We start from the raw sequence: 24,871 nt of genomic DNA, 5'->3' as shown, positions 1-24,871 counted from the left end.
AGCTCTTTGCTTAGATGCTCTCTCATTCTATCTCCTTTCTTGATCATAGGCTCCTTGGGGAAAGGGAAAGTACTAGCTAATTTTCTCATTTATTAAGCCTTGTACAATGATTTTGAATAGTAACTGTTTGAAAAAATTATTGAGGGGTGCCTGGGTCGCTCAGTCTGTTAAGAGTCTGCCTTCGGCTCTGGTCACCATCCCAGGACCCACTTGAGGCTCCCTGCTCAGGGGGGTGTCTACTTCTCTCTCTGTCCTTCCCCCTTGCTTGTAGACAGACACACACTCTCTCTCTCCAATAAATAAAAATAAAATCTTTTCTAAAAAATAAAATAAAAAATAGAATAAATACTGCCGTGTATTTCACAGGTGCTGAGACTGATTACTCCAATGAACTTGTTAATGTCTTGAGGAAGACCATTTTAGACTTGAAGTTCTTCCTCAAATATGGGGAGTTGGACTTCAATAAGTCATTTTCAAACTGTAAACTATTAGAAAAGTGACAAGGTTATGTCTTTATATATAATTTTTACATTGTCCCTATTATTTCTAGTGTATTAGGCACATAGTGGGAACTCAATAAATGTTTGCTGTAAACTGACTCCAATATAGATGTATTTCACTTGAGAGGAAATGTAGATGTTTCTGATATCTTGTATAAATTGTTTTTGAGTTAAACACTACTCAAAATACACAAGAGAAATTTGTTACTAAATGGATTCCTAAGATGAATATTTTTTACAATATTTAGAAGCACTTTGTAATATAGTAACTTCTTTATGTAATCTATATTTTGGATTTCAGGTTGTTGATTCAGGTTGCTGATAACAGGATACCCTAGCTTAGTCCGGACAGGCATGAGGAAGCCAACTGAATCACTAGTGATTAAATCAAGATGTTTTTCATAGAGCTCTACTCTCTTCTTCTAGAGCTTCTAGTTTCTCAGATGATCACCTCCTCTCTCTCTCTCTCTCTCAATGTCTCCCCCACTACACACACACAAATTTTCTCCCTGTGTCTTAATTCAAATTTGGTAGTTGTATCCTAATTTATAATGTATGCATAAACTTCATTTCCCAATACTCCTTTCCACCTCTCCCCACCCCCTTGTTTAACCAGATGCCTCACCATTTTTCAAAACAGGTATGCCTTCCATGGTGCCTGGATCATCCATAGCATGTAGAGACTTCAAGTTGTCTGTCTCAGGTGGTGGCTTTTGTATGAGCATGCTGGAAGTTGAAGCTTCCCCAGCTGAGAAGCAATATCGCTAGGTTACCCTCAAGGTGGGATTCAGGGAAGGGAATTCTACTTATTCTCATTCATTTCCTCTATAACTCTTAGCTGTCCAGGGCCTTTTCCCCCATGATCCAGTGAAAAATTACAGAAATCATGACTTTTCTCAACAACTATCTTACCGTTAAAAAGGTTCTGTTCTTTTGACATAAAAGAGAGAAAAGCAGAACATGTAATTAGCTACCTTGAGACTATGGTAGAATAGAAAACCATTTCTCTTTGGGACTCTATCTTATAGATTTTATTGTCAATTACAGTCGTAACAAGGTCTTTGAGAGATGAGTCCAGAAAGGGATTCGCAAAGCACAGAGAAATCAAATACCAGCTCATGTGCTATAAGTCTTGTTCTTCCTCAACTCCCAGGTCTGTGTTTTTTATCTGCCTGGGCCTATTCCCACATATGAGCCCCAAATCTCACCTGATATATTGTATTCTAAAAAAAGAGCTCAGAGACAGCTATTTTACTATATTAGGGGTGGAATAAAGTCAGTTGGCCCCTAACACCTACATTAGACTAGTACGCTTCACATCCTATATTCAAACTCCCTGCAAGAGAAGCCATCCCTCACTGGAGTATGACCGGGAGACAATGGTACCTGTGCGCTGAGGAGGCCTGACTAACCCGCGAGACTGAATCACACACATGAAAAATTTCAGATGAAATTCCTCTTTACGCATGGCTGTCTCCTAGAAATAGAGATGGAGTTAAGCCATATGAGCAGAACCGTGGAATGGTTAAGTTGGAAAAACAGACATCGATCAGGTACGCCCACTACTGAAGGCCTTAGGACATGACAAAATAAAGTATCAGTATATGAAGAGATACAAAGAATCTCCTTTTATATATTTGACAGGGCAAGATCGCCTGAATTCAACAAGCATCTCCTTTTTCCCAGAGCAGGTAAAAGGCTAGGGCATCCAGAGGTTCCCCTTATTTAAGTCTGAGCTCAGACTTCTGAGGTCTGGAGGGCCTACTCAGAAGCATTTCTCCAAGACTTCTGGAAAAGGCCTGGGTCCAGAGGTCACGTTGAAGGACTTGGCAAAAAGCCTGAATGAAAAAAACCTATTTCTTCCCATTATTTTCTTTTTGAAAGTGGAGCACCGATTACATGTTAATCCATTCAGTCACAGGAACACCACCACGGCCATTTAGTTCTTCAGAGGGCCGACACCTGGGTCCTTTTCTATTTTTACTGGGAACAGTAGATCTCTGGTGGACCCCCAATAGCTTTCCTCACACCTCTGCCCATGTCTCAAACGCCTCCATAGTTCTGCAAGGTTCTACATGTTTCCGGAGTCTAACCTCGGCTAATCCTAAAACGCTTCCACTCCCGCCCCCAATGGCAATCAAGCATGATGTGATGTAAAGAACACAGGACTGCAAGTTAAGAAACTTTCCCCCTGTTCCCAGATCTGCCAAGCACTTTATAACTCTGGGAAATGACTTCACGTCCCTGAAACTTAGTGTAAAGTATTTTCCACAACCACTACATGCATCAGCGTTCCGTGATTCTCAATAAAACACGATACAGAGCTCGATTCAGCCCTCAGGACTGCATCTGTCAAGCCGGCTACAAGTTCCCGCCGGTGGAGGGAGGGCCACAGCGAAAAGCTGCCATGGAAACCAGAGCGAAAGCAAAAATCGCCGAGCGGAACCAGAAGACCGCGCGCAAAGGGATCGAGGGAACAGAAAAAAGCGAAGGACGACGGGTACACTAACAGTAATCCGAGAACGGGAACGAGAAAAACCCCACGCTGAAAAGGGAAGAGGGAAATTATGAATTCAGCCTTAGATGGTCCTTGAGCTTCTCAGGCCTGGCCACACTGCGCAGGCGTTCTCCGGTTCCTCAACTCTGCTCTTTGACCTTCCGCCCCACCCCCTCGCCCCTCCGCAGCCACCGGGAGGCTCTTCCGGTGTTGTGGAGGCTGTTCCGGTTCGCGGCGGTTCCCGGGTTTTGCGTTCCGCGCCCGGCCGGAAACCCCTTCGCATAGCAGCCGGTTCCGGTTCGGTGAGTGGCGGCGGGAAGCTGGGGGAGGGGTGAGGATGGAGGGAGCCTGGGCCGGGAGGCAGTGCCGGTCCGGGCCCAGCAGCCTGGGCTGGGCTGGGCGGAAGCGGGGAGGGCGGTGGGGACGGCGCTTTTTCCTCTGCCCCGCCCCCTGGGACCACCTCCCCTCCCCCCTGCTCTCCACCGGCCGCGCTCTGGCCGGCGGCCGTTAGTTAGGCTTCCCGAGGCCGTTCCTTCAGTCCCCTTTCTCCTGGGTCGAGGAGGGGCCGTCTCCCTGCCGGTACCGCGGGCCGGGTCGCAGCGCCCGGCGCTGCTTGTGGGGAAGAGGCCGGTGGGGATTTCGGGGCTTTCCCGCCCGGGCAGGGTCTCTCCTGTCAAGCGAAAGCTGATTTCACCGGGAAGCTCAGCTTTCTGTTAACACCTGCTTCTCCCGCCTTTCTTGAGACCCGAATGGTGTTTCTCGACTACTTCTGCGTCTCACGTAAACATTTCTCCAACTCTTTCACTCTGTGGTATCTCCCTGAGGTGTGATCTCGCTAGTGCCACCACCAGAGAGACACGGCTGGACCCTCCTGCCCAGGTTATGAAAATCCCCTTCACCGCCACGGCTTGCTTACCTGGCTCATGGCCTCCTGGTCATTCCCTTGAACCGTCTCTTTCTCGGTTGTACCCTAACGTGGTCTCTCTGGATATATGCCCGGCTTCTCTTGAGCTTGGTGATTTCTGTTTATCGGTGCCTCTGCAGTGTTTTCACTATCTTGTTGGCAGTAACTTACTCCTTTATCACTTTCGAGTCAGCCTTTTTAAGGTCATTTCACTTCACATTTGGTACACTTGTTGGGGGGGGGGTGGTGATGCTTGTGAGGTTTATGTAAAGCCTTATGTAGGCTACCACCTTTTTTATTTAGGGTCTTTGTTCTAATCGGATTTTCTGAATGGAGTAGGTCACATTATCTCCTAAATCTTTATCCTTTGTAGAGATAATTTGTGTGAAGCCCTCGTGTTGAAAGATAGATGGCACTGAATTTGAAATTACAGTGGCAGTGAAGCCTTACGCATCTCTTAAGCATGATCCCACAACCTTCTTCCAATTTAGAGATCCCGTTTTCCCTTTCGTCCCAATTTTGGAAGACTCATTTCGTGTTTATTTTGAGAAGTCCCCTTCATTTTTGCCCGATTGCAATTAATTATCCCTGCTGCAAACATGGTCTTCATGTCCCCGGTCTGATGAGTTAAATCTGGAGGGAGCACATGGATTAAAAAACAGGTTCTGCCGCTTCAGGCTAAGGTGATGTAACTCTTGACTACCGCTTTGAAAGTCTTTCCTTTTCTTTACCTGACTCCCACGCCTCTTGCCAATGCACCAGCTTTATTTTCTTGCTATAAGTATCTGTTGATGGATCTGGTTTCTCCCAGTAGACAGTGTTTCAGCAGCAGAGACCAGTTGTTACTCATCTTTGTATCCCTAGTACCACGTACGTAACTGGTGCACAGTAAATGTTTGTGTACTAAAGCAGTGGAATGCTTAGTGTTTTAAGGTGTTCAAGTGTTAAGGTGTTGAGAGTCTGATTGGGAGAGGTTACATGTAAAATTTTGAGAAACAAAAACAAATACGTGATAATATACTGCAAACTTACATATATCCACAGTTCAGAGTAGGATGATTCACAAGATCACTTCCACACCCTTCTCATATCATAAATTATCCTAACCACATTTGGTCCTGGATAAAGCTAATTGCGCTCCTCAATACATACTTTCTAGTAACTTCATGGTAACTGTAAACATTCTCTTTTATAACCACCTTTGTCTGTAAGCTTATACATGTTTTGTTCTACTTGTTACATTCTGTTACCATCAAGACTTCGCCATCTTTTTTTTTTTCTTTCAGATCTCCTGTTACTTTTGTGTTCAGCTGTTAAGTTGATTTCACCTGAATGCCTGTAACAGCTTGTATTCTTTTTTTAGTAAGTTGATGACCAGTGTGAACTAGGAAATGTTATTAGAATACTTTTCTTGAAAGGGAAAAGTTCTTAGGCTTGTGAGAATTTGGTGGCATCAAAGTTTCTAGATCCAGAATTTCATGGTGAATCTTGGAGTAAAATATCTCTTCTAATGTAAATGCAAAAGGCAAAAAGAAAGTAACATAAGCACACTGAAGAAGGTGGTTGTATTTGTATTAAAATGTAAATGTGGGGCTTTAAATCTTAAAATTATGAAACAGTGTCGATCCCCCCAGGACCACCCCCAAGAGGTGAATTTTATCTTGACAAAGTATATGAATCCTTGAATGAAGATATGTTAAAGGATACCACGTTTTGTCGTGTTTGCTAAAGACACATTTTCTTGGGAGTTAGGATATCCTGGATTTTTATCTTCCCTTTTCCCCATCTATGTGATTTCAGGCAAGTCATTTAACCTCTCTGGACATAGTCTCCAAAATTCTTTAATTTCTTGCTTGCTTCCCTCTTTACCTCTATCTTAGCAATGCAAAAGAAGTAACATGGGATTGTTGAACTGGGCACCAAGCTTTTAAATTGGCATTTTCCTTAAATCAACAAAAAAGACTAGTGATGACACTTATGAAATAGCCAAAAGAGTGAAATGTGAGAAAGCCACTCCTAGTTTGTTGGTTGATAGGATTTTTTCCCTTAACGGGGAACCCAGGGAATTAATTATTTAAAAAGGAGTAAGGGGATAGAATAACCTGGAGAATTTCCAAATAGAAGCCTTTTGTTAGGTTGAACATTTGGGAAACATACTTGAAGCCTAAATATAAGGCTTAAGTTATTTGGGAATCCTCCCCAGCAAGACTGGGTATCAAATGATTACTCTGCTTAGTCTGTAGCTGTGCCAGGAAAAGCTCAAGCAGGCTTCCTTTATGTGGGCACTTCCTTGCGACCATATGGATTACCTAATAGCATCATCCAGTCTCCTTAGTAGATTGAAGCCTTGATATTGCTAAAGTGGACTGATAAAGTTGGTAACAAACTAAAGTTGATGAGGGCTCAATCTTTTTAAAAATATGGTAAGGGTGCCTGGATGGCTCAGTGGGTTAAGCTTCTGCCTTTGGCTCAGGTCACGGTCTCAGGGTCCTGGGATCAAGCCCCGCATCAGGCTCTCTGCTCAGGGGGGAGCCTGCTCTCCCCCACCGCCCCCCACCCCCTGCCTGCCTCTCTGCCTACTTGTGATCTCTCTCTCTGTGAAATAAAATCTTTAAATAGTTTATGGTAATGATATTATGAATATAGTAAGTGTGACTCTTACCATTCCTAATCTCCTCTTCCAAGAAGCATGTGTGCCAAGGGTACGTTTATTAACCTAGTTCCAAGCAGGCTTTTAAATTCCTTTTTCTGGGAAAATTAGATACATCAGAGGAGAAAATAATTTCATGTAGGCAAAGGGACTTTGGTTTGTAACAGTTTGATTAATGATGGGAGAGAAAGTACTTTAGTACAACTGGGAAGTATATCTTGATTGTTCTGAGAATATCAGTAGCTATCTATATTTGGCTGCTGACTAAAACATATGGAAGAAAAGTCTAATAGGACCACCGTAAGATCTGTCTTGTTTATTAAACAGTTTAGCGTGGGGTATTAGAGCCATGGATTGCAAAGAATTTCTTGGTTGTAATTTCAGTGCAGTCACTGACTAACTTTATGATCATATGCAAATTAATCCCCAAAGGGTTGGTACTCTCAACTTCTTGCTGTAATAGTCTGTGATTCTATGGGTAGTCCATAATTGCTTTTTAATATAGCTCAAGGTTCAGAAATGTTTGGAATTGCCTTGGCTCGTTTTAGTTCCCATTCTCTTCCCATCAAGTCATCTCTCCTCACCACCTTATATTTTTCTCTACTGAGAACAAAAATGTGAGTGGCTGAGCCACACTGTGTGTGGCTTCCTGTTCTATAATTATATGAAGGGGTTGTTTCAGTATGTAACATTTCTGTTTTCTGTCTTTTATAGGACTTTGTATCTTGCTAAAGTCAGTGATGTGAAAAGATCTGACATGGGTAAGTCTGACTATGAAATAATAATCGGTCCTTTTAGCTACCCTGATTAGTTAAGCTGAATCGAAAGACAGGTTTGTTTTGTTTTAACATTTTTGGTATTTGCATCTTTGTGCTTAATAATCTTCAAGGAGGTCTCAACCTAATTATGTAATAGATGTAACACCAGGCATTTTTCTTTTGGTTGAGACATTGTTTATAGCATCTTTTGGAAGCATTTTCTGGTTCATTGTATTGAAAAAGCCAGAAACACACTAACATTTATTATGTGCCAGGCCCTGTTCTGAGTATTTAGAATACATTAATTCATTTAATTTTTTACAAGTGCCTTACACGGTGCCTAATATTAACAAGGAAATGGGGGCACAGAGGTTAAGAAACAACCAGAACTGATAGAGCCAGAATTTAAACTCAGGCAGCCTGGTTCCAGAGTCCTTATTCTTTCATACTATGTTATACCAACTTCCATATGATAAATAACTTGATTAAGGTAGATTTTAAATTTCATTTAGCTAGTAGCATTGAAAATTAATTGTGATTACAATAATCTGTTTATAGTTTATACTATTTATATTTATAGTTTATACTATACACTGTTTATAGTTCATTATATCTGTAAAGGGATCAATACAGGGTCAGGACTAGTAGCCAATATGGAATAGGTTGAACAATTTTTACAGTTAGATCTTATAACATTCCATGTGCTCCTTTTAAAGTCACATTAGTCTTTTCTCTTCTGTTTTTTGCTTTTGCGTAGTCTACCTTCTCTCTCCCCCGGTCATTTGTTTCACTTTTCTCTAATCGTTAATGTCATTGTAAGTCACCTGAGCTCTGTCACTCTTATCTGTTACTATTCTAGCTCTTTTATATTAACAAAGGTCTCAAAAGTGGTTATAAAATAAGGTTCTGCCATAGCATTACAGTAATGGAGCTGATATCTGTTTAGAGCCATATGAATAAATGGTACTTTTTACAGAAAAAAGTTCAGGTGGATTCATTTTTAAAGCACCTTTTTGAGTTAGATAAAGGAAAGAAACTGTTAACAGTGTTTGTTTCTGAATGGTGAAATTTTTTTCCCTTTTCTTTAATAGTGAAATTTTTTTTCTACAGTTAAAACATTCAAAGTTTTTTTAGGGAAAATTTCATTTTTTAAAAAAACTTTGAGTTAAGGGTTTTTTTTTTTTTTAATACTTGCACAAGTTTTGAACTATTTGGTAGATAGATGATCTCCGTTAATTCCAAATGAGCCAATTTCTGCACATGGGCCTCTTTTTGACAGTGACATTTTGAGATTTCTGGCCAATAGTTCTGAAAGAGGGGTTTTATTTGATTATAGAGGTGTTCTTTGGGAGTCATTTTTATTAGGTGAACTGATTTATTCATAGAAAAGTAGTTATTGAAGAATTATGTGACTTGAATTAATTTGGATTCTTTCCCCCAGATGATATTGCTGATAGGATGAGGATGGATGCTGGAGAAGTAACTTTAGTGAACCACAACTCCATATTCAAAACCCATCTCCTGGCCCAAACAGGTTTTCCAGAGGACCAGCTTTCATTTTCTGACCATCAGGTGAGGTATAATTTTCTTCCTTTAGTTGATGAATTACTTTGGCTTAAGTTTTCATCTGATGTAATTTAAATGGCACACTCAAAAGGACAAACATTATAAACTTTTTAGAATCAATATTTCTGGTGTTTTGATTTCTTTTTAATATATTAAATTTAAGACAAGAACTAGGCTATGTATGAGTTTTTTGAGAATAGTATCTTTTAGAAAACTTTTTATTATTTCTGTGCATATTAGAATTACCAAAGCACAGGTCAGTGTTCTTTTCAACTAGAGTCTTAAAATTGTTGAGCATTAAGTGGGGGGAAATATGTCAATATACAGAAGCTCTGAGATTTCCCTATGTTATAAAATGTAATTTCTCAAAGGACCAGCATCAACAGCATCCCTTGGGAGCTTGTTAGAAATGCAGAATCCCAGGCTTTACCCCAGACCTACTGAATTAGAATGTACGGTTTTAAAAATTTCCAGCTGCTGAATAGAAATACCACATGATTCAATCATTTTTCTACTGGGTACTTACCCAAAACACTAAATCAAAAAGATATATGCACCCCTAGTTTACTGCAGCAATATTTACAATAGCCAAAACATGGAAGCAACCCAAACATCCACCGACAGATGAATGGGTAAGGAAGATGTGGTATACGTATACACATATCATGCAGCCATAGAAGGGATGAGATCTTGCCATTTGTGACAGTATTCATAGACCTAGAGAGTATTATGCTAAGTGAAATAAGACTATGAAAGACAGATATCTTATGATTTCACTAATACGTGGAATCTAAAGAACAAAACAAACTTCTGTATGAAGTTATCAAAAGGTTAAAACCAGGTTCATTTGTCACCCTCTTTGATAGATGATACAGCTGGCTTTCAGAACAGGATATACCATGTGCATGTCTACCTTTTAATGAGCATTCTTTGAATTGAGTTGTATAACAGATACTTTGCCTGTTTTTCCCCTTGAAGCCTCAGTCATTTCATTAGATTGTCTATGTGTTTTCCTTTCTTATTAGTATGTAGGTTTTTTTTATAATATATAAAAATATAATTATATAGAATTCTGAAATACATCATAATCTGTTTAATGATATTTTCCAAGCGTAAGTTTTTATTCCATTTTATTGTGAAAAATGTGATTTAAGAAAAATCTTTTGCTTTGTTTAGATTTTACCTTCCAGGGAAGGAAATTTGGACCGATCTTATACATGTTCTACAAGAAGTACAGCTTATAATCCAAATTATTATTCAGGTATGACATATTACTTGGAGTCACAGCATTTGTACCATTCAGATTTCTTCCTAGCAAATTGTCTGTGTTTACCATCTCTAGAGTGAAAACATTGTCAAAAGCAAAATGGTATTTTCTCCACTAAAACATCACTGTGTGTGTTGACGGGGGGAGGAGGTTACTATAGTACTTTACTGACCTAGTCTCAACCACTTACATTTAATGGAAAAGTTTTTGGGGGGGGGGTCCATTTTTTTTACTTGTTCATTATGTCATTGTGAAAAGCAGTACAGCTTTGGTTTGGCTTTTTTTTGTTTTGTTTTATTTTGAAGATATGTGTCTACGATGTACAGGATATGTGTTTTATATTGACATAAAGCACAGAGTAAGCCATTTCTGTTCTGCTTGAAACCATGAATCCTGACAAATTATTTCTATCCAAGCTTGTCCCTCCATCAGGGCAGGAAATGTTAATTACATGTTTCTATCTAGCACCTGCCACAGCCATGCTTGCATATTCAGGGGCTTGCCTGTTCAGCTTGTGATCCATGGCAGAAGTCAGCATTCTCTAGGCTATTCCTAGTCCCTGGCCTGCCCGACTTTCCATCTGCCCCTTTCCTAAGGTTAGGACCTCCAGTGATCTTCTGGCTCTGTCTTGGGGAAACTAAGAGGTTTTTATTGGTTAGCTTCCTGGCAGTACGACCCAGGAAGATTATAGTGCCTTCCTATGTCTTATCACTCCTCATGCTTCAGTCTCCTCACCTTCCCACATATATGGAAATATTAGTAATACTGTTGAACCTGCCCTAATGGGATTTTTATAAGGATAAACTGAGGTGATAAAAATATGAAATGCAAATAATAATTATTGTTATTTGGCTTCCTCAGGATTCTTTGTCAGCAAGATGAGATCTCCTCCCCTAAAAAGACGTTAGTATGATGATCTTTTAGATTTATATTATATTTAAATGTCATTTAGGTGGGCGGTACTTTACCCTGGGCTCTGAATTTCCTCTCTTGGTATGGGAAATGGTCTCTGCAAAGTATGTGCATAGTTTGTATAGGAAAATCAGTTAACTGGCTCTGAAAATAACTCTGCCATCATTAACTATTGGAAAGGCCTTTCTGATGAGCAGAGAGTCTGACATCTGGTTAGATAGTTCATTATTAATCTTAGGGAAAGGACATTTGAGTGGATAATGAAACAAGATCATTAATCTTTCCACTTGAACTCAGGTTGTTTATTTATAATTTCATATGTTGATTTACCATTGGATAGAATATTTGCTTTTAGTTTAAAATAATTGCTGAATAATAAACAATTATGTAGAGAAAATTATACTAAGATTCTGCTAACCATAACCCTCAATTCTGTGGCCTTATCCATGTGTACATACATGATACACATCATATGATTCAATACATATCATCTTTTTTGTCCAATATTTTAATTTTTAGTTTTCCATTTATATGTTATTCTTCGTGTCTACCTTTTTCTGTTGATTTCTAATAATCCATGGAATTGATATGCACATTTACAGTGCTTTATGTGCAAATTGAAAATCCAAAAAGCTCTGAAAACCAGAAATTCTTTTCATAATTCATTTGGCATCCAAACTGACCTGACCTGAATTCATTCCTTGGCAAAACCCACATGAACTGACATGAAGCTATTTATATTTTTGTCTTCTATTTGTTTCTGTAAATATGAGTATTTATATATTTCACCGCAGATGTATCAATGTGTTTGATTACAGGATGCAGCTTCAAATTATACCTTGAAGTGTTACATAATATATACCAGGTTATCTTTCTAAAATTCCAAAAATTTTAAATTCAGAAATGCAGTGGGATCTAGGGGACTACGATTTAGGATAATGGTCCCATGCCTTTATTTGCTTCATTATTTTCTCTGTAGTTTAGGTCCTCTTCACGCTCACTATTTTTAGCTATTGTAAGTAATAAGAACATTTGTATGTATAGCCTTTTTTCTTTAAAATTTCATTACAAAAAAAAGTAAAATTTCATTAGACCCTTAATATTCATAAAGGATATATCCGAGATCATCTCAGAACTTCATGTTCTTGACTGGTATATTTGACCAGATTCTTGGCTTTCTACTGAATTACATGACTCTTGAGAGTTACATTTTTCCTATGTTTGTCCTCATCCTGTAAGTTGATCCCTGCACCAAAATCTTACACTGAAGTTTTGCCTCTCATTTGAAGGCCATTTTTTAGGAAAAGGAAAAAAATTACTTCATAACAGTGTATATGTGATGATGAATAGTGAATAGCAACAGTGAATAACAAAGCCATATTGAAATGCGGATGCTGAGCTATTAGAGTCATTCTCTAAGTTACAGCCTGAAGCAGAGGATTTAGATTTGTGCCTCCACCAAATTTCATCTCATCCCTGACCAAACAAATGTACGGATGTGTCACAGAGTTCCAGGATTGCTCTCTGACAATCAGATTTTAAATCTCTGAAGGCCAATGGTTTAAATACTTTTTTCTTAAAGTCTTTAATTTAAATCTACTTTTTAGTGTATATTTTTCTTAACTTCATTCCTTTGCCACATCCATTCTAATTGATTGTAAATCCTGCAGAATTGTGTCTCCTTTGTATGTCTTCTTTTCCTATAATCCCCACATTGATTTTCTGTGGTCAGTCACCTTGAGCTTCACTGCTTGATTGGGCAAGATGGGGTCTCCAGTTTACCTGCCTTAGTCTTCTCATTCTGTCTTGGTATTTGTCTCTTTTCTTGCTATTCTCTTTTCTCCAAGGTGAAAACAATCATGGGAAAGCCCCAAACTTTAGAATCTAGGGTCTGGAGCTTACTTATGATTTCCTGTTTTACTGCATCTGCTGCCTCTCTGTATCAAGTTTTTCAAAAATCTGCTTCTTAATCCACTTAAAATTAGACTAATATAAAAAATATTTTTAGAGAAAATACAGCTCTTTTACTTTAATAATTTACTGCTGGTTAGCCTTTGAGACATCTTGATTTTATTTTCAATTTATTAACAATTGAAAATTGAAATATTTTAAACACTAAACAGAAAAGTAGATTAAGATGAAAAACAATTTTGCTTATGCTTAGAATCATTATCATCATCTTATCTTTGGAAAATATGTTAAATTAGGTTGCCAGACAGGCATTTAGTAGATGATTTAAAGCATCCTGCTATTTATAAAAACTAAACCTGAAAGTTAACAGGAGCAACTGATGATGCTTACTTTCATTATAAGTAATTGCCTGACATACTTTTTTTTTTTAATTTAAAGCTTATTTCATTGTGTCCATAAAACTATTGCCTGTCCTTGTAGAAGATTTGTAGAGACCGGTAGGAAAATACCCATCATTCTCTTTTTGGAGCACAGCCAAAATTAAACTTTTGGTGTATTTCCTTATAGCTTTGTGTGTGCATATGTGCACGTATTAAGTAATCTTATTTGTGGCGTTTGTAATCTGATTTCTTAATGTTAACAGAATAGGAAGTTAAATCATCACTTAAAAAATAGTGTCTACAGCCCCATTTGGGTTCCTCTCCAGCTCTGCTTGATTATGTCAGTAGTAGAAGACCATTGATTGCTTTCATTGAGTGGGGGTGGAACCACCTTGTTCTGGTTAAACAGACAGGCTGCCTGATCTTGTGCTTTTCCCTTACATTTAAAAGCTGAAGCCTTTGTGAAATGCCATTGAGGTAGCTACTCTGACTTATCCTTGGTCTCAAATTTCACACTTATCAGGGTAATTTTGCCTTTTTGGCGACATTCCTCAAGCAGGCATTTCTAGTTAGATCATTCCCTAATCCTATTTTAGCAAGAAAGTGTAAGAGACATATTTCTACTATTATAACTTTGCATTTAAAGATTAAAATGTTCTGGTCCTTTAATGATACTCATTTTTTTTTTATTAGCCTTATGTTCTCTTCTTAAAGTAATAGTAATAGATGCTAAGCATAGATACTGATTGCAAATGTACAAGGTTATAATTCATTTTAAAAGTATATTTAATTGTTAGATTCATCCAGTGGTTAATCAACTGGTACTAATACCACCCCTGAATGTTCTTTTTTTCCTGTCTTATTTATCCTAAATTCCGATAATCCTGATTCAAAAACCCCACAAAAAACAAACAAAACAAACCCAAGTACTAAGCTTCTTTTTGTCAGCTGCTGTTTTTTTGGATACCAAATCAAAAGCTACATTAAATATTTTAAATAATATTGCGAAGAGTTCTGTAGTCGTATGGTTTGAAAATGTTAGCATTAGGCAAAAATTCAGGAAGTAGAGAATTATCATTCTCATTTTTTTACTGGTGCTCCTCAGAGTTCCATAACCTGACATCCAAAGTTATTTTGAAGGTGCTGTTTTAAATTGTCTGATCCTGCTGATAGGGAGAGGTGGATTTAGAAAGTATTCTATTCCTGGGGCACCTGGGTGGCTCAGTTGGTTGAGCATCCAACTCTTGATCTCAGTTCAGGTCTTGATCTCAGGCTCGTGAGTATGAGCCCACATTGGGCTCCTTGCTGGGCATGGAGCCTACATAAAAAGAAAGAAGAAAAGAAATTATTCTATTCCTAGCTGAAATTTCAAGAGACTTTTTCTTACCCCAGTTGGTAAGCCACAAGTCAGAAGATTCAAATAATAAATAATCCTCACTTAGCCTGAGTGCAGTAATAAGCATCAGAGGGAGTATTGATATTTTTGATGATTATGACATTAAGTGACCTGAAGGTTAGCATACCAGATGCATATGATGGGTCATTCCTGCCATAAGCCAGCCAGAATAAGCAGCAGTGAGGTTATCTCTGTTCTGAGAGAGAGCCCCCCTGCCCTCCGCCGAGTCCTGAACATGGTAATTAAAAGCAAGAAAGTGACAGGAGCTGCTTTTTAAGCGATAACTGTTGTTCATTTGAATTACAATTCTTCTTGGCCCTCCACCTGCTTTCTTACTGGTCTGGCCTACCTTCTTTCAGGCCCAGGCCTGGGAGTGCTTGCAAGATATAGTTGGGGTAAAATGTTGACTTTTGGTGGACACCACGGAGTCACATTGATGCAGATAAGGCACATGGCTGTGGCAGGATTCAGCTCCTTCATCAATTTTCAGGTTAGTATGGCTGAATCAATTATAGTTTGTAGAAGTTCCCTTACTGCAGACTTTACTGGCAGTTGAGACTGGGATCTTTCTTCCATGAGAGACATGGTGCTTTACCACATTACTTTGGAATACAATGTTGGACATGGTTGCAGTCATATGGAAAACTACTACTGTAGATATTTGTCTAATTATTCAAACTTTTATTCTTTTAGACAACCCTTCCTCAGACAGTTTTCTTGGCTCAGGAGACTTAAGAACCTTTGGCCAGAGTGCAAATGGCCAGTGGAGAAATTCCACTCCAGCATCAGGTTCAACTTCACAAAAATCAAGAAACAGCCGAAGTCTTTACCTCGAAACCCGAAAGACCTCAAGGTAGGTATTCTGGCCTCCTAGTTAACAAGCCTTTCCTCTAATATGAGAGAAAATGGCCATAACATAGTTGTTTACATTGGTATTTTTTATTTTATTTTATTTTATTTTATGCAATACGGTGGTTTTATTAAAGCATAGGGACAGAACCCGTGGGCAGAAAGAACTGCTGCCCCAGGATTGTGGGGAGCAACTCAACATTGGCATTTTATTGTTTGTTTGATTTTTTTAGGATTTTATTTATTTATTTGACAGAGAGATAGAAAACACAAGTAGGCAGAGCTGCAGGCAGAGACCTGCAGGCAGATACAAGCAAGCTCTCCACTGAGCAGGGAGCCCAGCATGGGGCTCGATCCCAGGACCCTGGGATCATGACCTGACCTGAAGGCAGATGCTTAACCAGCTGAGCCACCTAGGGGCCCCAATGTTGGCATTTTAAAGGAGTAACACTGTTTCTGAACTTTAAACTGTGAAAATATGGACAAATCCATTTTAAACCTTCAACTTTTAATTTACCTGGTGCTGAGTTTTGGTGACAGCCAAAGTTTCTCATTAGAGGAGAGTTTTGAGGGAAATCTTGGTGCATATGAGTATTTTGGAATCAGTATGGCTATTTTGAATCTTAAAGTGGAAATAGTTCAATTTTTACAACTTCAGTAGCAAAGAAATCAGTACATTTTATAGGCTCTCCCATGAGCAGAGACCTGGCTTAAACCAAAGAAGTTCTGTATCTTATGGCCTTAGTCAATTGGACCTAAACTTCTTTTCTTAGAAAACAGAATTACAAAGAGCTTCTTCCTTTTTAGCCCAATGTCTTAAGGGCTGCCTATTCCCTCACCAAGCTTATACTGATCATTAAAGACAGATGAAGTTTGGCTTAGAAACTTCTCCCTCAGGAACTTTATTAGTAAAATATTTCTTTTTTAAAATATTATTTATGACTTCTTAAATTTTACTGTGATGGTGGATTTTAGGAATGTGGGGTCATTTAATTTCCTGCTTAGGCTAAGCTTTTTGGTGTTGATAGAAACCAGTGAGATGACTTTTTTATTTTGTGATTATTAGCACATGGACTTTGGAAATGTGTCAGTACTCCCAGGGCTGGTCTTCCCCACTTAATATATTTTTCAATTACACAAGAATTCATTAATGCATTCATATTGTAAAAGTTAAAAGGTTGCCATTAAAACTAAAGATGCTTGACCATTCCTCACAATCTTATTCCCCTCCCCTTGGTGTGTTTCCTTCCAAACCTTTCCCTATGGGTTTGGTTTTTTTTTCTTTTTTCTTTTTTTTCCTCCTATATAGTAGGCCACATATATTATGAAATGTATAGTGCTATTTTGTTTTCATTAAGATTTTCTATATGTATCATTTGGCAAGTTGCTTTTTTTTTTTTTTTTTTAACTAGTTAAGGCCATATTGTTAAATAACAGTATTATAGAAACAAATACATGTGCTTTGTAAGAAATCAGAAAATACAGATAGGTAAAAATAAAATGTAAAAACGTCATTTCCACCAGTGAGAGATCACCTCTGTAATATCCAGTACGTATCTTTTCAGATATTTTTCTCTGCATTTACATGCATTTTTTTCAATGTGGTGGTTATTGCTTTTAAGTCTCTTAAATCTAGAACAGCCCCTTTTTCTTTCTTTTTTTTTTTTTTTAAAGATTTTTATTTATTTATTTATTTGACAGAGAGAAATTACAAGTACACTGAGAGGCAGGCAGAGAGAGAGAGAAGGAAGCAGGCTCCCTGCTGAGCAGAGAGCCTGATGCGGGACTCGATCCCAGGACCCTGAGATCATGACCCAAGCCGAAGGCAGCGGCTCAACCCACTGAGCCACCCAGGCGCCCCAGCCCCTTTTTCTTATGACATGACTTTTTCTGCCTGTTTCACCTTTTGGGTTTGATAGGTTTCTTCCTCATAGTATTATTTTGTCATCTCTCCTCTGTATTTTTTTTTTTTTTTTGTAAACTAGATCTTTGTCTTGAATAAAAGCTAGTGCTTTGTTATATCACATTAGAAAATCTACAAATCTGTTTCTCCTCATCAGTGATACTGGATTGACCTCTGGATTAGGGAGATAACAATGTGGTCCTCTTGTACACTTAGTTTTTTTTTCCCCCTTGTGATGACTAGAATGTAATCTAAATGATGTTACTTGGGCAATTTTATTCATGACCAATTTCACATCAGCCTTATAGTTACTCATATCAATTGATAATCCTTACCTGATAATTTTTTAAAATTAAGGTTAGATTGACATACATTATATTAGCTTTAGGTATATAACATAATGATTCAATATTTGTATATATTGCAAAATGACCTCAGTAAGTTTAGTTAACATCTGTTGTCATGTGTAGTTATAAAATAGTTTTTTCTTCTGATGAGAACTTTTAAGACCTACTCTCTTAACAACTTATAAATAAGCAATACAGTATTATTTTTTAAAAGATTTTAGTTATTTATTTGATAGAGGGAGATATCATAAGTAGGCAGAGAGGCAGGTGGGGGTGGGGGGAGCAGGTTCCCTGCTGAGCAGAGAGCCCAATGTGGGGCTCGATCCCAGGACCCTGACTGAGATCATGACCTGAGCTGAAGGCGGAGACTTAACTCACTGAGCCACCCAGGCACCCCAGTATTATTAATTGTAGTCATCATTTTATACATTACATTTCCAGGACTTACTTATTTTATATTTTGAAGTTGGTGCCTTTTAACCTTCTTTGACCTATTAATAGTTTTATTAGAGTTACTGAAATAGTACTTTTCCAGTGTTAACCATTTCTTCTGTATTTGTTTTCATTCTGCTTTGAAGGGGAGGGGGTTTTTCCATATTAGGTAGAGTTGTTTGGTTACCCTGATGGGATACCCTTCCCATCTACTGGGAAGGCAAGCGATAGGATTAGCTCTTCCTTTTTCATAACCAGTTTTTCAAAGTAGGTGTCTTTTTTGGTCTTTTTTTCTTTTAATAGCCACTTCATGTGCTTCAGATGAGGTTTTCTGTTCTTCTTTAGTGTCATTCCAGATTCAGTGTGTTCCTGTCCACTAGAATCATTACTCTTTTAATGTTCACATTCTCACAGCTTTGGCCACCAGGAGCTCCTTCAGGCTCACTGCTGTCTGGCCCAATCTCTTTAATTGTAGGTAGCATACTTGCTTTCTGGCATTGCAAGATACCCTCCCACTGGTTTTTGTTTAGAAGAAAGACTTTTGCATTAAACACACATGCACTCTAGAAAGCAGCAATGCAAAAGGCATTGCAGGGAATTCATTATATCTTCACCAAATTATAGTGCCCTTGCCTTCTTTTTGTAGCAGCATCCACCCATCCTAAGGAAGTAAGCCTGGAATTCTGACTCCTTGATTCCTTCTCCACTCTAACATACATAGAAACCATTGTAATTTGTAGAGATACAGAGCATTTAAGTGATTTTAAGTTTATTTTAATTCCAGTTAACATACAGCGTTATATTAGTTTCAGGTGTACAATATAGTGATTCAATACTTCCACATATCTTCCCCCCTGCTCATTAAAACGGTACACTCCTTAATCCCCATCACCTGTTTCACCTCTCTCTCCTATCCACCTCCTCTCTGGTAGCCATTAGTTTGTTCTGTATAATTAAGAGTCTGTTTCTTGATTTGTCTCTCTCTTTTTTTTCCCCCTTTTGAGAGAGCATATATGTACTTTTTGATTTTCTTTACACCTAGTCTGATTTCATTTGGAACCAGACCAAAAGTACTGACTTAAAGAGTTGCTTCCATAATTTGGCTTAGTTGGCTGTGTATCTCTGTTTTGCATCCTCAACCCGAAAGAAAAGAAAAAGAGAAAAATCAGTATGCTGAGAGCAAGTAGCTCATCCTTGCAGGGCAATAACAGATGAAAAAGACCACATAGAAAGAACTTTAAGTTATTAATCTAGTCTTAGAGATAAGACAGGGTTTTAAGTTCACAAAAGTATTTTTCCTGCCAGTTTTTTTCCCATTCTTTGGGGGGCACAAACAGTTTAAAGAAGCAAAAACAAAATTCTCCTTCAGAGGAGGTAAATGGGCCAGAAGAATTGAGAGAGTGATGTAGCCTAGGAGAAAGCCTTCTGGTTGTTTTTAATGAAGGAAGGGAGCCATCTGTTGGTTTTTTAAGGAAATTTTAAAATTCAGTTTAAAAGCTTCATTGAAAGGCTTCAGCTTTATCCATCTTTGCATATTTAATCTTAAAGTAAGTCCCTCCAAAGGACTGGGGGAGGAGGCAAGTAAATAGAAAGTGCAGCAAGTACTTGCTTTGAAGGGCAAGTGAATAGAAAGTGTATGTTAGATCCTTCAGCAGCAAGTAAATAGAAACTGTATGTTAGATCCTTCAGACCCAGATTTTCTAAAGAAATCTAATGTGATAAACTTGTTGTCATACTGCACAGGTCTTTGGTTCCTGACCAAAGGAACTGTAAAGCCAAGAAATACAATTTTAGGTGTTTGATAATTACAATATGGCAGAATCTGATGGAGCAATCCATGGATCATTTCTTGTATATTTCCCTCAAATGGTACATCCCTCATTCTACTGGTGTTGGTTTTGTTGACACTTTGGTTGTTTTTGTTATTTCTTGGAAGTAAAAATCACTAGGTTTGATTTTCTTATTGTTCTTTTCTTACAAACTCTGGTTTTTGTGTGTGTGTGTGCGTGTGTTTTTTTTTTTTTTTAGTGGATTATCAAACACTTTTACGGGAAAGTCAAACCATCACTGCCATGTGTCTGCATATGAAAAATCTTTTCCTATTAAGCCTGTTCCAAGTCCATCTTGGAGTGGTTCATGTCGTCGAAACCTTTTGAGCCCCAAGAAAATGCAGAGGCGACATGTTAGTACAGCAGAAGAGGTAAGGAAAACCTGCAACAAAGGCTGCTAAAGGTTAGAATCTTTCCCTGTCCCTAGCCATTCATTCCCTCTGATGTAGATGTTTATTAACCATTCCATTTACTTAATCCTTTCTGTGCTTTTTCTTTCTTAATTTTTTGAGTGCTGTCATCTGTGCTAAAGAAATTAGAGATTTTAGCAGGACTTCATCATTTCTCTTACTGCTTTCAATTCTTGTTAAAGAGCAGACTTAATTTTCAGTATTTTCTAAATTACTTCTCATACATCAAACTATCTCTGTTCTTTTGGACCCTTCCTCAACTTGTGTTTCTTGTGACAAAACTGTTAACTTGCTGGTTTTGATAAAATACTGGCCCTTATTTCTTATTAGGACAATTTTCCCTCACTATAAAAGGAAAATCAAGAAGCCAGCTAAATAATTTATGTCCCTTCATTATGAGTAAGAATATCTTTGAGATCATAGATATTCCCTCAAAGAAAGATATTTTGTTGACACTTTGGTTGTTATATGCATAAACCTAAAGGAAAAAAAGATGAATTCTGTAAATATAATATGGCATATAATTTATGTGGCAGAGAATGTGCTCATATCTGTTAAATATTTATTACGCATCTAGTCAGCTTTGGACTGCTTGCTATGAGGATACAAATAAATAACAATACCTTACAGTTATGTAGCCTATAGAGTTTCCAGTATGCTTTTCACATGTATTATTATGTTGAATCATTTTAATCCTGTGAAATAGGTAGAGATGAGGTAATACCCACATTTTAAACACATTAGGAGAGTGAAGGTCAGAGGTCACACAGCTAGTAAAAGACCTGGCCATCCTACAGCCCAGGTCTTCAGGAGTCTAGTCTGGTATGCTTCCTTTTATACAACATAGTGGTGTGTTTCCAGCCCGTTGGAGCTTACAGATTGGAGAGTCAAGAATACAGCATTTCATGCTAAATAATTAATTTCATAATGAAGATCTTTTAAGTGGCAAAACGTGATTATTTGTGACATGGTTAGTGAAAATCTTATACATTCTGTTTGGTTTTATGTTTGTATTGAATCTGAAAAATTAAGCAGAGGGTGACAGAACTAGTAAATCATATTTAGTAGAGAAAGGGTAGAGAAGAAACTGGCAGCAGTTGCCTTTGGTGATGAGAACTGAGCAACAGTTATAAAAGTGAGATTTATTTTTCACTTTTGTACTACTAAATTTAGTACCATGTATGTGTTAGTTATTACATAAATATTTTTAGATTACTGGGGTTGTGCTTCTGCTGGAGCCTAGGCAGCCTGCAGGCTACAGAGAGACTTGTGGGGAAGAAGACGGCAGCAGTGTGGTGGCTGGATTTTGTCCCCCAAGCCTCCCCTACCTCCCATGGCTGCCGCTGAGATCATGGCATCCTTAAGATTATCTGTGTTTGTTGTAAGCCCACCATTCACCCACTAGCCAAGCAGTCCTTTGAAACACTCAGCCCCTCCTCTTTTCACTTCTACCTCCACCTGAGGACTTGGGCCAGCTGGATTATATTCAGCCCTCCCAGCCCCAGGCTGGCCCACTAAAGGACATGAAACTGGAGTTCCCCTTCCTTCTACAGTGCCAAGAAAATGGCAGGGACTGAACCTATCCCACGCAACAAGAGATGCAGAAAATTTGGAGTCAACCAGTTGTTTGTAGGTCTATATTCTGCTATGAAAAGCGACTCGCTTTTAGTACAGAAATACCACATTACCCATATAATACTAGTAAGACAAAATATAGGACCAAACTTTATTAAATCAGAGTATCAACAGATTATTTAGATATTTAGTCTCAGATACTGTGGATAATCTAGATTAAAACATAATACTTCCCCCCCCCCCCGCCGGGAATAAAGAATTTACTGGTGGGGAGCTCACAAAGTGGAAGAAAAGTTACTTTCCATGGAAATACTGAGATCTCCAAGGGAGAAGCAGTTGCTTATGTTAAAGAAGGAAAGTTAAGTATTGATTTTACTGCTGGATTTATCACTTTCAGGAATCTAAATCTATAAAAATAACATGATGTTGTTACCACTTTACTGTTCAGTCTTACAACAGGAGTTTAAAGAGAATATATAAAGAAGAATTTGGAAATATGTAAGTGGTGACTGGACCACCACTTGGCTAATGGCTGATTTAAGGACATCATTAAAGAACTGTACTATCAAATAGGGTAACCACTAGTCCTGTGCACTACTTATAATAGTTCAGTTAAAATAAGATAAAGATTTTGTTTTTCAGTCACACTAGCCATATTTCAAGTACACATATTGCTAGTGGCTACCATATCAGACATATTGCTAGTGGCTACTGTATTGGACAGTACAGATATAGAATATCTCTAATATAACTAACACTGTTTAGAGGATAAGGATTTCTGATTGGGAAAGAGAAAATACTAGGGATTTTTAAAATGTAAAACAGTAAAAACTCAAAGTTTCTTTTCATATATATGTTGTTTCCAGGCATGCTTCTCTGCAACATATTGAACAACATTTTAAGATGTTGGACTTCCTTAATAGATGACACTGGTGGTTTTAGTCTTTAAAAACAAAACAAAACAAACTTTACAATTTTGTTATAACCAAGAATTTTGGGCTTAAAAACAGAAAGTTGTTGAACTATGCACTTTGGACAATTGAAATTTATGTTAATTGTATAATTGTATAAAGCTATTACTTAAAACAGAATCAAAGTTAGGAGATTTATGAAGTTATTTGAGTAATTTATATTGAAAGGTTTTATTGTTCTCTGTTAGATTTTTATAATTTTACAGACAGTTTTATGGAGACTCTTAACGAGCATCTAAGTGCAAGAATCTGCCACATTTTTTAAAAAATAGAATTCAGCACCTTATTTACCTTTATGTGGTTTTAAACTTTCCTTTGTCCTTTATTATGTTTAAAACATAATATTAGCCAATTTCTTTTACTTTAACATATTATCCACTTATTACTTCCTTTCCTCTTAATTTCCTAATTTGCTTATTCAGTAGAAATAGCTTAATAAGTAATGTATAGAGAAAGATGTTTTCTTTTACTTTATAGTACCAGATGCTCCAAAAAAGAATTGTGTTTCAAGTTTGAAGAGACTTACCTTTTTGCATGTTCTTTTGGTAAAGCCAAATGTTATATATGTTCTTGAGAGAGTTGCAGGACTATCTTTTCTTTGCCTGAAATAGCAGTTAAATTCTTGTGACCTTTAAATTGTCATGTAGAACAGTGAAAAATTCTTAACCTTTTTTCTGTAATTTCTTTTTTAGACTATAGTTGAAACTGAAAGTATGAGGCTTCAGGAGACCTCAGATAATTATTCGGAATACAGAACATCTCTTCCTGTTTATTTTATGGTGTCTAATGACTATGAGGCTGTTCCGGTTTAGACAGAGGCTTTTCTTTGAAAAGATGGAGAAAATGATCTGTGGGTGACTTATGTATGTTTAATTGATTTAAAAAAATCAGTTCATTACCTTGAATCAATCTAGATTTATGATAATGTACTTTAGCTGAGTCAATGGCACGTTGGTTCTTCGTGTTTTATTTAGAAGTATAAACATTTATTCTTTCTTTCTTTCTTTCTTTATTCAACAGACAGAGATCACAAGTAGGCAGAGAGGCAGGCAGAGAGGGAAGGGGAAGCAGGCTCCCCACTGACCAGAGAGCCTGATGCGGGGCTCCATCCCAGGACCCTGGGATCATGACCTGAGCTGAAGGCAGAGGCTTTAACCCACTGAGCCACCCAGGCGCCCCTAAAAATTTATTCTAAGAAACTCTATTGCTATGTGATGTGAGGGAGGAGAGAAGTGTTTTTAACTTTTTACAGTTGAAGTCTGTAGGGTACCACAGGCAAAGATCCTTTCTATGTCACTGTTCTCAGTGTGTTTGTGAAGTCTTCATGTGTTGGGGGCATTTCTTTACATTCCCTTGGTAGTCAAAGTAACCTCTTACACCAATTTCTCTGCTTTATTTTCCTCCCTATGATGTGATAATGTAGTCAAACCTTTTTAAAATTTAGTTTGGTAGGACAGTGGAAATGAACTACAATGATTGGTTAATTTAGAGTTAATTTCCATGACCCAGGTGGTATTACTCTTCTGATTTTCCGTCACTGCCTCCTGAAAACAATATACTATTAAGCCCATTGTATTGTGGATTATGAATTAGGTTATTTGGTGTAGTGGGAATGTGGGATCAACTTTGGTGGTCATTCAAAAATTTCAGTCGTTAAAGTGCCAGGTAACACAGCTTTCCTGTATGTAGATCACTATGGAGTTGGCTGGCAGTCTCTTACAATCTAATAATCTGTAATGATGCTTCATTCTTCAGACTGTCTACCTAAAGAACCTTTATAACAGCAAATTTAGGTTTTAATAAAAAGGCATTTA

General features: G+C 37.8%; 2 protein-coding genes across 11 annotated transcripts in view; one reads left to right on the top strand and one right to left on the bottom strand.

Moving 5' to 3' along the window:
- PFKM (phosphofructokinase, muscle) overlaps positions 1-4,026 on the bottom strand; it is a 45,338-nt gene extending 41,312 nt beyond the window's left edge. The window contains exons 1-3 of one of the 3 annotated variants that reach the window (XM_032348013.1): positions 3,011-3,098; positions 1,887-1,977; positions 1,126-1,248 (exon numbers count right to left, since the gene is read on the bottom strand). In XM_032348013.1, the coding sequence (XP_032203904.1) occupies positions 1,126-1,248; positions 1,887-1,968 (205 nt within the window). In that variant the 5' untranslated portion in view covers positions 1,969-1,977; positions 3,011-3,098. Of the gene's footprint in view, positions 1-1,125; positions 1,249-1,886; positions 1,978-3,010; positions 3,099-3,913 lie in introns of those variants that run through there. The other 2 variants (XM_032348012.1, XM_032348016.1) reach the window with 2 other exon arrangements.
- SENP1 (SUMO specific peptidase 1) overlaps positions 3,136-24,871 on the top strand; it is a 52,447-nt gene continuing 30,711 nt past the window's right edge. For 2 of the 8 annotated variants that reach the window (XM_032348024.1, XM_032348025.1), the window contains exons 1-6: positions 3,136-3,299; positions 7,266-7,312; positions 8,751-8,881; positions 10,052-10,136; positions 15,435-15,594; positions 20,301-20,472. In XM_032348024.1, the coding sequence (XP_032203915.1) occupies positions 7,309-7,312; positions 8,751-8,881; positions 10,052-10,136; positions 15,435-15,594; positions 20,301-20,472 (552 nt within the window). In that variant the 5' untranslated portion in view covers positions 3,136-3,299; positions 7,266-7,308. The other 6 variants (XM_032348020.1, XM_032348021.1, XM_032348019.1 and 3 more) reach the window with 6 other exon arrangements.

The sequence above is a fragment of the Mustela erminea genome, chromosome 6 (genome assembly GCF_009829155.1).
Source record: "Mustela erminea isolate mMusErm1 chromosome 6, mMusErm1.Pri, whole genome shotgun sequence".
Classification (NCBI taxonomy): Eukaryota; Metazoa; Chordata; class Mammalia; order Carnivora; family Mustelidae; genus Mustela; species Mustela erminea.
Note: the sequence above shows the minus strand (reverse complement) of the source record. Positions and strands in the feature narration are given on the sequence as shown.